Genomic DNA, 14,233 nt, shown 5'->3' with positions numbered 1-14,233 from the left:
GCCTTTTTACTTTGTTGATGGTTTCCTTTGTTGTGCAGAAGCTTTTTAGTTTGATGTGGTCCCACTTGTTTATTTTTGCTTTTGTTGCCTTTGCTTTTGGTGTCAAATCCGAAAAATGATCACCAAGACTGATGTCAAGGAGGTTTTCCTATGTTTTCTTTTGGGAGTTTTATGGTTTCAGGTATTACATTCAAGTCTTTAATTCATTTTGAGTTGATTTTTGTATATGGTGTAAGATAGTGGTCCAGTTTCATTCTTTCTCATGTAATTGTCCAGTTTTCCTGTCACCATTTATTGAAGACACTGTCCTTTCCCCATTGCATATTCTTGGCGCCTTTGTTGAAAATTAGTTGACCATATACGCGTGGGTTTATTTCTGGGCTCTCTATTCTGTTCCATTTGTCTGCGTGTCTGTTTTTATGCCAGTCCCATAGAGTTTTGTTTACTACAGCTTTGTAGTATAGTTTGAAATCAGAAAGCGTAATGTGTCCAGCTTTGTTTCTCTTTCTCAAGATTGTTTGGCTGTTCGGGGTCTTTTGTGGTTCCATACAAATTTTAGTATTATTTGTTCTATTTCTGTGGAAAATGCCATTTAAATTTTGATAGAGATTGCATTGAATCTGTAGATTGCTTTGGGTAATGTGGGTATTTTAACAATATTAATTCTTCCAATCCATAAGCATGGAATATCTTGCCATTTATTTCTGTCTTCTTTAATTTCTTTCATCAATGTCTTATAGTTTCCAGTATACAGGTCTTTCAGCTCCTTGGTTAAATTTATTCCTAGATATTTTATTTTGTTTTTTTGTAATTGTCAATGGGATCATTTTCCTAATTTTTCTTTCTGATAGTCCATTATTATTATGTAGAAATGCAACAGATTTCTGTATATTAATTTCGTATCCTGCCACTTTGCTGAATTCATTTATTAGTTCTAACAGATTTTTGGTGGCGTCGTTTGGTTTTCTATATATAATATCATGTCATCTGCAAATAGAGACCGTTTTACTTCTTTTGTTCTGATTTGGATGCCTTTTATTTCTTTTTCTTGCCTAATTGCTCTGGCTGGGACTTCCAGTACTATCCTGAATAGGAGTGGCAGGAGTGGGCACTCTGTCTTGTTCCTGATCTTAGAGAAAAAGCTTTGATCTTTTCACCGTTGCGTGTGACGTTAGCTATGGGCTTGTCATATGTGGCCTTTATTATGTTGAGGTACTTTCCCTCTGTACCCACTTCGTTGAGAGTTTTTATCGTGAATGGATATTGAATTTTGTCAAATGCTTTTTCTGCATTTATTTAGATGATCTTATGATTTTTATCCTTTCTATCCATCCAGAATGCTCTGCACACACCAGAAAAGAATGTTTGCCTTGTTTTCTTCTTTTTATTCTTATTACTTACTGCAGCTTTTTAACAGCATTGAAAGAGTGTGGGGGAAAAAAGGTAAAAAACCTCTCTTTAGCATGCCTATGGTTTTCATATATCCTTCCTGTCATTGCACACTTGAAGCTGCAGCATTTACATTTTGTAACGATGGCGTGGATTCAATTTTGCATTCCAAGGCTAATCTCCCTGCACCCTTAGATCAGGGGGATGTTATCCTGCCCAGCACCTGCATTGGAAGATGCTCACCAAATCATTATTGAATGGGTAAATAACCGAGTGGACGCATAAAATAAGTCTGGAGGAATATCTGAGACCGGAAGAACTTGGATGACCACATTTGTGGGGACAGGCACTGTGATGGGAGTCATCACTGTGCTCCTAAACACGCTGAGGGGGAGTTCTGCAGGTTATTTTAGGACTGAGCTCAAGAAATCATTTCCAAATCAATCTCGTGGTACGAGTGAATTAATTAGCATGGGGTTTATGGCCAAGACGCTTGGAGCCTCAACAGTGAGCCTCCTCTGAGCTTTCATGTAATTTGGGTTTACGAGCTCGTGAGACAGGAGGCCCATTTGATGGGAGGTGAATTCTCTGTCACTTTGTTCCTTACTTTTAAAATCCACAGAGCAGTTGGCCTACAGCAGGCAGCCTGGCCAGCAGTGGCCCGTTTCACGTTGCTTGTTCCTGGCAGAGTTGCTGTGGCCAGGGGAAGTCCCCTCTTCTTGTACCTTTCACCTTGAGCAAACTCTGAGGAGCAGCTTGTTGAGGCCCTGGGGTTGGCCTCCTGGAGGTGCTGATGATGGCTACTGCATTAGAGGGGCTCTGTGAACTTGGAGGCCCTTTTGCTTTGATAAATAATTTAAAAAAATCCTTCTCCAGTCTTAGTTGATCATCAGCATTGTGGAAGTGATGAACTATGTGATCACAGTTACTGACATCCTTTTCCTCTTCCCGTGTCCTTTCTTTCCAAGAAGGAGTCAAGACAGCAGCATGCATTTGTTGGCCCTATTACTTTGAGTTTACTGGGGAGAATGACAGGGACAGCTAACCTTTCCTGAGGGTACGGGGCAAAGGAGACCTCTAGGAGGTCCTGGTGGGGTCATTCCTGTGTCCTTTGAGATAAAGGGAAGAGACGCCAAGAGTCTTGGCATGCAGGAGCTGGGATGTCCTGGTGTTTCTAATAGCTGGAAATTTCCTACCTTAGCATTACTGGGTTTTTGATAATTCTGTAATTTTTGCCATTATGCCTGGGGTGTCTGAAGGAACAGTTGAACACAAGGCAAAGAAGATGCAAGAGGAGCAGTTTTCCACATCCTTTCTCAAAAGGCTGTGCTACTCGGTGAGCGTGGCCGCGTGGCCGGCAGGTTTTCTGCGCTCTGTGCCACGGCAGCCCCTCCCGCACGTCCTCCTGCCCCGGCTTGCAGAGCGGGATCATTCCCCAGGGAGCCTTGCAGAGGGGTGAATGGAGGCTGTGGTCTCCACCACAAGCTTGTACGCACTCTCTCCCTAACGTCCATCCTTGCAGCCGTCCTGCATCAGAGGCCTGGTGTCCTCTTCTGTAACAGGCCAGGGAAGGGAGCGCTGAGGAGCATTGAGTGATAGGCACACAAAAAGCTTGGGTCTCACAAACAGGGCAGGCTGATGGGGCCCAGTCTTCCTTGCAGCCGTAGCAGTGAGGGCCGTGGAGGTGAAATTAGGAAGGCTTGGGGACGAATGTGCTGTGACAACAGCTTCTCTTGCTTACAAAAGTAACACTTTAATGCTGGCTTTTATATGCTCATGTATTCAGGGAGATTATGTCAAGTTCAATTTACATGTTTAGGGAGATTTAGGGAAACTGAAAATGGTAAGTGGTTGTAAATAATGCAGTGAACACTGCAGATTTCAAGCTGCTTTGGAACGTGAATGACACATGTACACTTATGTTAGTCCCCTGCCAGCTAAATGCTTGGTTTCTAAAACTCACTCGATGGTTGAGATGAGGCATGGAAAACCTCTTCCGTGGGGAGTTATTCTCCTCAAAAGAAAGATAAGACAGCCACGGGCAAATAATGGTGCTGTTTGAAAATCGGCTTCTTATCTGTGCAGCTGTGAGAACTGTGCTGACTGGGTAGGAACTTTCTGTTTTGGATATGACTGTTGGGATGGTCTTTAGGAGGGCATCTGATACCCTGTCATTCATTCATTCCTTCATATCTACCTTCACTGCCATAGGTAAATACACGTGTACAGAGTTGAAATTGATCCTCTCCACAATCTGCTGATGAACTAATCATGAAATCCTTTCATTTGCTATTGTTCTCTCTTATTTTCACCCGTGGTCTGACTTGTCTTTTCTTCGGTACTGATGGCGGTTTCCAGGTTGTCACAGGCAGACTCAGTCCTGTTAAATGTGGCCTGGCTACCTGCCCCTGGCTTTCACCTCTGTAGCACAGGTTGTTGCTAGCTCAGCCGCTGAGGACAGCAACAACTATGGCTTGTATTTGCAGTGGACTGGGTTGTGTTTATAAGGTGTCTGAGTATATGCTGATTTCTTTGGGCCTTAGAACACTATTCTGTTTTCCAGGTCACACTCAGGTTAGATAGTGCTTCTCAGCCTCTTCCTCTGAGGGACTGATGAGGGTGGGGAAGGGTTTTGGGAAGAGAAGAATGAGGCCACCCTAATGAAAAATTCATGAAAAATCTGGCATTTGTTTTACTATACAAAGGTTTCCTTTACCCCTCTGCCACCACACACACTAAAGTACAATTGGTGCACAGAAAGGAGATATGCTTAATTTGTGGCATTGAGATTTGCTAACACCTGTGAAGACCCCCCAGGGGCCAGGGGTGTGCCCTGGACCAGGAGCACACAGGCCCATGGTAGCTGGCAGAACTGGGGCTGCTGCTGCTCTGCTGTGGGATCTGGAATTCGGGATTTGCCTGTAGTTAGTTGCCTACAGGACCTGGAGGAAGGCACCAGAGACAGTGAGGGGCAACATGCTGCCTCTGGTTGCCATCCCGACCCTGCCTGGGTTCTGGGTCGTGGGCTGGGGGTGAGCAGGCCCCTGGCTGGGCACGCAGAGCCAAGGGCCCCCTGCTGACCTCTGGCTCATCTGTGTAAACCCTCAGCCATACGTTTGTTGCCGTCACAGCTGGGGGGAGGGGCCAGGGGTGCTGTCTCCACTCTTTCCACACACCTTACAAAAGTAAATCCGTGAATGACCTTTGTCATGTGTCCCTGTCGTGGGAGTGGGATGGTGGGGTGATGGGGTTGGGGTTAGGTTTTCTTTAATGACCGTTCTGATTGTGGTCATGCTTGTTCCAAGCCTTAGGGTAAACCTTTGCAATGTCCGAAAATCCAGAACTCTGACTCAGAAGTTACAATTGTATTGCATCCTGTGAACAAGTAACCAGAAAATGACTTTAGCTCCACAAAGTTAGGCAGTAGAATTGCTGGAAAGTAGCATTTCATTAATAGAAAATACCCTGAAATATAAATAAATTTTCATTTTTCCCTATTAAGAAAGCATGTGAAGGAAGAAATAAGTTGCATTTTATGTTAACATTTTTTGACTTTGATTCATCTAAACGTGAATCCATATAAAGCAGATTTCTAAAAAGGGGCGATGAGATTTATATCCCAAGAGCTTATAATTTTCCATATAGTCTAAGCTATGAACTGGTCATCTCTGGGGACTGATCTGGGAGGTTGGTAACTGCAGCTGTCTCAGGAGGGGCGCTCACTAGTCGGGGCGCAGGCAGAGGGCTGCCGGCTCCTCCCTTTGCGTCTCTAACCCCGTGGGAGAGAGTGTGGGGCCCTGCTCTCCCGCCTCCTTCTTTGGGAGCTCACAGGGAAACAGCATTCTTCTGCCCTCACCTTGACTCTCCTCACTGAAGGAAGCTCCCTCTGGCCACGGCGACAGAGCTGGCCAGGCTGTGTCAGCGGAAACGGAGGCTCCGTGGTCACCATGAGGAGCGCAAGCTGATGACCTCTGGGTCGGGGAGTGACGCTGCTGCCCCGGAGGGTGGCTGTTGACCCCTCGCAGGACTGTGGCCGTAATAAAACTGAGGTGGGCTCTGGGCCTGGCCGAAATCGGACTCCACAAGCCGCCCTCAGCCAGGAGCACCATAGGTCCGGGGGTTTGGAACCCTCCACATTTGCACAAAAATGTAAAACAGAAACTGACTCTCCTTGATGCCTGGTCTGTGTGCTCGTCTGGCCTGTGGATGTCGAGGGTGAAGAACCATCTTGCCCGAAGTGGCCAGGTGCCCACAGTAAACACGCCAGGCCAGGCCAGGCCACCAGAAGCCCGATGGGCTGAGGAAGCGGATTGTCTGGTGACCAGCGTGCCCAGCTCTGGAGGAGGGAAGAACTGCTGTCCAGAGCGGGCGAGGACACAGGCCCCCAGCTAAACATCAGCGTTGGCTTTTCCTGTGCTCAAAACCAGGGAACCAAAGAACCCGGGAAATCTGTAATGTGTAACATTTAAGTGATTAAAAGTAGCTGGACAATTGACCCGAATATTGTCTACATGCAATAGAATTAAGAGATCTTGTTGTCAAGATAGAAGCTACGACTGGGAAGTCTTGTGGAGCCATCTGGTGGCCAGGCCTCTGTGATCGTGGCCTGGCCATCTGGCCTCCCGTGGCCTCCAGAGTTTCCATCAGGTCTCTATGACTTTGGGGAGGTTTCCTCCTATTCTGAAAGAGAAGAGACACTGTTTGCCACCAGGAAAATGGAAACAGTACCTAAGCCGAAGCGTATGTTCCTTTCTAACATTTTCCTAAAAGGATGAACTGGAAATAGGGTTTTTAAACTTTGTTTTTAACGTTTATCAGAAATGTCCTACCGTTCAGTTTTCTTTGTATGCAAATTCATCTGCTTGACATAATGGACCACATGTGAATTGCAGGCATAAATTAGAGATTATGTAACTGAGTAAGGCTGAGCCTGATGAGGGTGTCAGTCTTAGGGCAGGGTGGGCATTGGCCCCAGGGGGCGTGGACTGGGGCCGGGTGCTGGAGCGTGAAGGAGCCTGTGCTGCACAGTCATGTGACTCAGTGAATGCTCCTTTCCTGCTCCTGCTTGGCTCTGCACAGGCACGAGACATACACACAGACAGGGGGATACTGCGAGGTTTGGTTTTGGAGTCAGCTCTCCGGGAGGAGGGAGGAGCTGAGGCTAGGTGGCGTCAGGGAGCATGGCGGGTCTACACCCACTTTCCGGTCACTGCCACCACGTCTTGCCTCAGGAGGACCCAATGAAAAAACGCTTGTAGTGTAGAAACTTCTCTCCAGATGGCCAAGTGCACACACAGGGCACGTGCAGTCAGCTTGGGCGCCCGAGGCCACGCGTGGTGTTCAGAGAGACGTCGGGTCTTCCTGGCACAGACAGACGTAGGCGTTGTTTCCCGGTGCCCGGCCCACGTTCAGCGTGGGAAGTCCAGAGGTTCTCGATGGGGTCACTTGCCCCTGGTTGTGGATCTCTAGGGAATAGGCCAAAGACTTGGGTGCTGAGGCCCCAGGAGAAGCAGACTGTTTCCTCGTTTCCCACCAGTCCCCCCAGGCTCAGGGAGTGCGCTTTGTGGAAGCTCTAAGCTGGCTCTCCTTTGCAGGTATGTCCAGTTTCTCAGTGGGCTCCTGTCGGGGACGGTGAAAATGAACGCCTCGCCCCTATTCCTGCATTTCGTCATCCTCCACGGCATCCCCAACTTCGACACGGGTGGAGGTGAGTGTCTTCCAGAGACCTTATCTCCAGATTTGCTGCCCCGTTCTGCCTCTGCACTGGACGGGCCTCCCCTTCCCTCCTGAGAGGGCCATGCCTGGGATCTGGTCCTCAGCCCTCCGGGGCATGGACTGGACAGAGCCGTCAGTGTGGCGAGGCCAACTTGCGTGTCAGCGGAAGGACAGATGGCCAGTGAGGGGGAGCAGAGCCTTTCCCCAGGGGCCCCGCGTCCCTTGCTCTGTGGTCTCACTCCACACTCAGCTTCCCCCAACCTCGAAGGCAGCAAGTGGGCTCCTTGTCTTGGGGTGCCTCTCTCTCTGCCAAACTCCTGCTCGTCTGCGTGGTTCTGCGTCTTTGCACAGGGTTCCGTCTCTCTTTCAGTGTGCCGGCCCTTTCTGAAGCTCTACCAAGCCATGCAGCCCGTGTACACGTCGGGGATCTAGTAAGTGCAGCTGCTTTCATGGGGACTTCTGGGGAGCTGGGAGATGGGCCTAGCCTGGGAAGGGGTGGGAGGGGGTGAGCCAGAGGATGCCCGGTGGCCTGCGCCCTCTCCTCCCGCCCTGGCAGGATATCTTGCTGCTGTCATGCTGCTTGGCTCCATAAAGGTGCGTGGACCCTGGAGCCTGGAGATAAGAGAGGGCCACGCACTGTCTGGAAGTAAACATATGGGAGAGTCCTGTGACAGGGTTTGCTTTTCTCGCCCCTTTTCGTTTTAGACAAAGAGCAGACACACATCCTCAGAATTGTACCAATTTCTCGACTTTGTTCCTTTGCCTTTTTTGTGTTTGGATAAGCATTTTATAAACATTAATTGAAAATGAATAAAAGTAAAAAATGTTCTCGCCACCGTGTCATCACTCAAAACAAGCTCTCGTCAGCTGTCTGGGTTCCTGCTGGACTCACGTGTCAGTGACAGTTTGGCGTTTGCACCCTCAGCTTATTACAGAAGCTGCGGCCGTCACGCTCCCGGGCTCCACGCTGCATGCCCTGCTCTGCGTGGGCCCTGGGGTGGACCCCAGTGTTGCTGTAGGGGCCCTGCCTGGCCTGGTAGATTTTTCACACCTTTTTGACTCATTTCCGTAGGAAAGATTCTTGGGAATTGGATTCTTGGGCCAAGTGAGGTGTTTTGTGTTTTGTCTGAGTTTTCCGTTGTAGGGTTGCTTTTCTTAAAATGTATTGTTTCCATGAATCATGAAATTACATGATGATGTACCTTCTTGTTTATTCCAAAGCAATGTCGGCCCAGAAAACCAAAGCAGGATCTACATTGCCATAGAGCCGGCCCAGCTCCTGAAAGGGGACGTCATGGTGAGTGCCACGCCTGGCCCTGCTCCTCCGGTCATCGCGACTCAGAGGGAAACACAATGTCATCTTCACACAGTACCATCAATCCACTCACCCCCCCCCCAGAAAGACTGTAGGAAGAATGAAAAGTAGCCTTTACCTTAAGACACTTGGTTAATTTTCTGAGTAAAGCTATTTTAACAAAAGAGACGGAACAAATTGTTAGAGCGATGTGGCATACGCACTCTTGAAGTTAAAGTCCTAACGTGGCCACTGCACTCCTGAGGACTCCCATTCCCTGACTGCAGCGCGATCTTAGTATGATCGTAGGCCTTCCAGGGGTGGGCGCAGACATAAAATATGTATTTATCATTAGTAGCCAAAGTGTGAAATACAACTAGCCTATTGCAGCTTGGTTAACGATCAAAACAGTGATTTCTCCAGACAGCTTTGATTCTTGGGAGTGCTGGATCTTGGGTGAGATTAGCTGTTCTATTTTGCTGTTTCTCTATCTTGACTATAGAAAATTTCATACATCTAAAATAATTTTAGAGAAATCTATCTGAAATAAGGAAAATTTTAAGGCACATGTGTGGCTTCCCATGTGCATAGAACAGCTTTTGTGTAATCTTTCCATGGCTTTGGAGGACATGCTGACTCAGAAAAGTAAGACTGTTAAGGAGTTGGCTTTTCATTTTATTATAAATGGCTCTTCCAAAGTTTTTGAGCATTCTCATTAATTTCCCCTAAAATTTTAGATTTTAAATCCCTTTCTTAGTGGTTGGTGAACTCCCACCTTGCTCTATTCTGAATTCTCACAAAAATCAAGTCAGTGAGGTTCATGAAGATAAAGACCCCTGGACACATTCACAGCCACTGTATCCCTTTGCACAGTCCCGGGGGAGGGGCCTCCCGCTTCCACAGCCACAGAGATCTGTGTCCAGCTTCCCACACTATCGTGAGAGAGGGGTCTGCAGGTCCAGAGGCGCCCGAGAGGAAATAGACAGCGATAATACCAACAGCAACGTGCTCTGGCTATTTCAAGGCATCATGCTGAGCACTTGACAAACATCATGTTCTTCCATCTTTGCAGCAACCTTGAGATGAAAGCGCAGGTGTTCCCATTTCATAGGTGAGAAAGCCCAGCTGTAGGGTGGTGGTTACGTTTTCATAAGCCCATTTCCTCAACCACAGTGTCGCATGGCCCCCAAGGAAGAAGGACCCAGGCCTGCGAGGTTTCTCTTTCCTGGTGTTCTGCAGAGTAGCTCAGGGGCTGCACCCCTTTGATTAGGAGAGAGGGGAGGGACAGGACCGGGAAGGGATGCCTCTGCTCCTGCTTCTCCACGTCTCAGCCTGGGCGTGCATCCCCAGGCCGTGTCTCCCAGGACCTCCTAGGATTGTTGGGCAAAGGGGCCATACTGTATGCTGGGAACCAACAAGGGCTTTACATGCTGTGGCTTTAGTCTGCCCACCAGCTCTGTGCACTGGGTCTAGTATTCTAGCTTTAAAAAGAGTGGCCAAGAGAGGCTGGTGGAGTTGGGACATGCCCTGGCAATCTGGCTCCAGGCTCTTGCTGTGTCCCCGAGGCGTTGCACTTGGCACAGGAGAGGGCTTTGCAGTCAGCATCTCCAGGCTGGGTGCTCCCTGTGGTCCGTGGTGAGTAGTTATGGCCGAGTGTCTTTGTGATGACCTGAGGGAGATGGCCGAAACGCTGAGAGGTAGAGGGTGACTCTGATGCCAGAAAGAGCACGGGGGGTGAGGGGCTCTCACCCCACCTGACTGCGGCCTGGTGTCTGCAGGCTCTTCGTGAAGCAGCAGGGTGTGGCTGGTCCATAGGCGGGGGGGGGGGGGGGCCTCATCTGCCCCTCCTCTTTCCTCTCTCCTCCCTCCTCCATCCTCCCTTCTTCCTTCTTCCCTCCCTCCCACTGTCTCTTCCCTCCCTCCTTCCTTCCGTACCATTAATTTGTTTATGCAACAGTCCTTTTTTGAATGTTTTGAGCTTTCTGAGTCTCTGTGTTGGGCCCTAGCACAGGAAGGAAGGGAGGGACGCAGTGACATATCTGTCCTGGAGGAGCCTGGGGGGAAGTGCACATTTCGCAGGAGGGGGCTCTGCAGAGCTGCACAGCCCAGGATGGGCAGTGATGGACGAGGTGGGCAGGTCGGGAGGGTGCAGGTAGACGTGCCCTCTGAGTTGGGTGGGAAGCCCTGGGGCTGAGGGTGCAGTGGTCACCAGGTCGTGAGGAGCCAGAGGGCTGGGCATGTGTTAGGACGTCCTTGTGGGAATTAGTTGTCCTGGGAGGTTGAAGCCAGGTGGTGAGGGCTTGGAGGTTTGTGTAGTTTTCTTCTGGAAAATATAGCGTTACTGAAGCTCTTTCCAGTGTCCTGAAAACGCACTAACTTGCACCTCGAGGGTAACCCCACAGGAACGTGAATTGGAGAAGTAGTGAGAATGGGAGGAGAGGACTTGGTCTCCGAGTGGAAAGAAAGAGGCCCTGTGGGTGTATGTGAACGACAGCAAATCGGGAGTGGCGGTCCTCCCCGAGACCGACACGGCCCAGGGATGTCACGCAGCATGAGTGGACTTGGTCCCACGTCTGGGCTCCAGCCAGGTCTACAGATTAAAGGGTCTGGGTGGCTCAGACAGGTTGCTCTGCCTCTCTGAGCTTAAAGCCCCTTTTCTGCTAATTGAGGACCCATGCACAGGGTTTGTGAGGATTGGATGAGTGAGGACAGCTGGCCTGGGGTGAAGGCCACACTGATGTGAACCTGGCCGACTGTGGCTTGGCCTGGGGACGGCCACTGCCCCCACCCCGGAAGACCCCGGGCAGGTGCTGCCCCATGTGCCCCACCGCTGTCCCAGCACCTTCGTGGGCACCACAGCCTGAGTAGTGGAATGCACTTGAGCGGGCAAGGTGGGGTCACTCGGAGGGGACGTGGGCATCAAGGTTTGGCCTTGGTAACTGGGAGGCAGGTCCGGGAATGGGGTAGGGGAAGGAGGTGCCGGCAGACATGCTGGGACTGGGCTCCCACGTGCCTGGGGCAGGCAGCGAGCTCAAGAAGCCACGTGCCGCTCCAGCAAGAAGGCTTGGTCCTGTGTGTTCAGGACGCTGCTGCTTGCACTGTCTTTAGATGAAAAGTGATGCCTTCTGGGCATCTGTGGCCACGTGAAAGGTGCCTGTCTCCGAGAGTATGTGGCCCACGGTCATTTGTCATATTCATAAGTGGATTTGATCCACTGGCTAAACAGGCCACTCGCCGTGGCGTCTAGCACTTCCCTGTGCCTTCTTTGCTGCGGCAGGAAGCCTGAAAGGGTGATTATTTGGCCCTTCTCCAAAAATTTCATTTCCAAGTCACACTTGTGAGTGTGCCTAATGCTGGCAGAGGCCTTCTGAAGGAGGAGCTGCGGTGAAGGTCTTGGGCCAGCGAGCATTCGGGGAGTGCCTGCCGGATAGCTCTGGAGATGAGCGTGGCCCGGAAGGGGAGGTGAAGGACAGACAGCAGCGGGGCCTGGGGGCTGATGATCTAGAGCCCTTGGGGTGCTGTTTGGCCCACCTTTTGCAGCTCTGGGGAGCTCACGAGGTCCTGAGCTGGGCTGGAGGGTCCTTGAGGCTCTGTGAAGCATAGCGTACAAATGGGGTCGTCAAGGGGAGAGACCCTATGGTCATGGGGAAAACAGAGAAGCAGGTGAAGCAGCACGCCCCAGTGAGGGAGGGTGACCAGAAGGGCTGCGCTGGGTGCTCAGCCAGGGGCTGCTCCGCCTTCTTCCCGGTGTCTCCAGCCTGCCTGGCCCTGTGCAGATCTCTCTGGGTCTTCTTTTCTGCTCACCCAGACAGGCTCCTCCTCCCTGTGGGCACCAGTGTTCCCTCCCACTCTCGTCCAGGTTTCAGGAAAGGATAGTTTTTGCTCAACTGCCCCTCCCTTCTCCTCTCGTCCCTCCACCCCCCTCGCCTCCGGCCGCATCCTGGAGACTGCATCACTGGAGGCCACATCACCAAAGACTGCATCATTTGGTTTTCTCTGTGGCATTCGCCATCACGTGCACTCTTTCTCCTGGGTGTCCCTGGGAGCCTCGCGGGCTCCGTGGCAGCCGTCTCTGAGCTGGTGTTCCCTGGGCTTCCATCTTTTCAGAGCGCTGCACCTCTTGGCTCTCTGCCTCTCCTCGCTGGGTCCAAGCCACCCCTTATTCACTTCTGCCGCCATTCCTCAGGCCCCCGGTTCACACCTTTATGTCCACCAGCTCACTAGTGTCCATCGTGCTGGTTTCTAGGCCCCTTCCCACCCCTTCCCAGACTCTGCCTGCGAGCTTCGCCCTTGGTATCTCCGTGGCCCCACATCTCATCAGTCCTGCAGATTCTCCACCCAGCTGTGTCCTGAATCCCACTGCTGTGACATGTGGTTCCCTCCTTCCTGCCAGGGCTGCTGCCTCACGCAGTGTGACTCCCTTCTGAGCACAGTGTTTCTAGCCGCGGCCCAGTGTCCTCTCCGTGGAGAGGGAGGAAGCCCATGCTCCCTTGTGTGGCATACAAACCGCTTGTCCTTTAGCCCCAGAGAGGCTGCATCATCTGTCATGTTCTTCACACGGCCCAATGGCCCTTTCCTCTGGGTCTTCCCGATGCTGCCCACCCACGTCCCCACCTCAGATGTGGGTGTTTTTGCTACCATGATTGAGGCCCATGGCTGTGCCCTCTCTTGGGCCATATTCGATGATCCATCGTGATAGGTGCCTCCATCTCCCTCCCCAGCAGATGCTGAGCCCTCAAGGCAGGGCCGTGTCCTTGTCAAAGCCTCTCCCAGAGCCAGCCATCATTCTTGGCAAGGGTGGTGGCTCAGTTTTCCTACAAGGTGAGGGGGTGGGTGCTGTGCCCAGCATACCATCATTGTCCCCACCTTACAGTCCAGAGCCCACGGCTGAGGCAGGAATCCCAGACAAGGCCACACCCAGCAAGCTGGCCAACTGGGTCTTCACTGAAAGCTGCCTCGGGAGCCTCTCCTGGGCGGCTGGGCTCCTGGGTGGGTGGGGACAGCCTGGTTTGAGGAGCCGTGGGCGATGCTGCAGCCATGTGTGTTCTAGGCCCATCCGTGTCAAAGCAGAAGCCAGCGTGCGTGGGGGACGGTGGAGAGTTCTGGTATTCAGGTGTCGTGTAGCTGTGGGGTCTCTCGGGGTGAATGTTTCGTGCCGTGGAGGCACCTTGTCTGTGAATTTTTGTTTCCATTAGAAATGCTGGCAAATAGGATCTCCTGGGTCTTTTCACAGGAGATGCTTACCTTGAAAGAACAATCCTCTTACTGTACCTTTATGCCTTCCTAACAGTATTTTTAGGATGGCATTATTATTTGATTTATACTTCCTTTGTTTACGATTCATTTTTGTACACTCTGCACTTAGTTTCTGCAGCATTATCAGATGGGAGGAGGAGGATGTGGGTTGTAGCTGAAAAAAGGAGTGTTTTTCCATCACATGGGGCAGTTTTTCCTTGCACCATTCATAGAAATGATTACCTAAGAGGTTTAGTACAGTTATCTATCTCTAAGAAGCATAAAAGTAGTTTTAACCTCTTGTATTAGTTTCCCAGGGCGGCCATAACAAAGTACCACAGACGGGGTGCCTTAAACGACAAAAATTTATTTATTCCTGGTTCTGGAGGCAAGAAGTCCGAGATCAATATGTCAGCACGGCTGGTTTCTCCTGAGGCCTCTCTCGTTGGTGTATAGACGGCCGTCTCCTCCCTGTGTCCTCACTTGGTCATCCCTCTGTGTATGTCTGTGTCCTGATCTCCTCTTCTGATAAGAACACCAGTCACACTGGATTAGGGCCCACCCTAGTGACCTCATTTTACCTTAGTCACCTCTTTAAAG

The 14,233-nt window shown here is 50.7% G+C and overlaps 1 protein-coding gene across 11 annotated transcripts in view; it reads left to right on the top strand.

The window, feature by feature from the left end:
- TNS3 (tensin 3) overlaps nt 1-14,233 on the top strand; it is a 256,326-nt gene that overhangs the window by 131,605 nt on the left and 110,488 nt on the right. For all 11 annotated transcript variants that reach the window (XM_087431210.1, XM_087431156.1, XM_087431094.1 and 8 more), the window contains 3 exons: nt 6,984-7,096; nt 7,475-7,535; nt 8,326-8,401. In XM_087431210.1, coding sequence (XP_087287336.1) covers nt 6,984-7,096; nt 7,475-7,535; nt 8,326-8,401 — 250 coding nt within the window. The remainder of the gene's footprint in view (nt 1-6,983; nt 7,097-7,474; nt 7,536-8,325; nt 8,402-14,233) is intronic.

Source organism: Ceratotherium simum, chromosome 1 (genome assembly GCF_057802395.1).
Source record: "Ceratotherium simum simum isolate JZ-2026a chromosome 1, ASM5780239v1, whole genome shotgun sequence".
NCBI classification, from domain to species: domain Eukaryota; kingdom Metazoa; phylum Chordata; class Mammalia; order Perissodactyla; family Rhinocerotidae; genus Ceratotherium; species Ceratotherium simum.
This window is presented reverse-complemented; position numbering and strand designations above follow the sequence as displayed.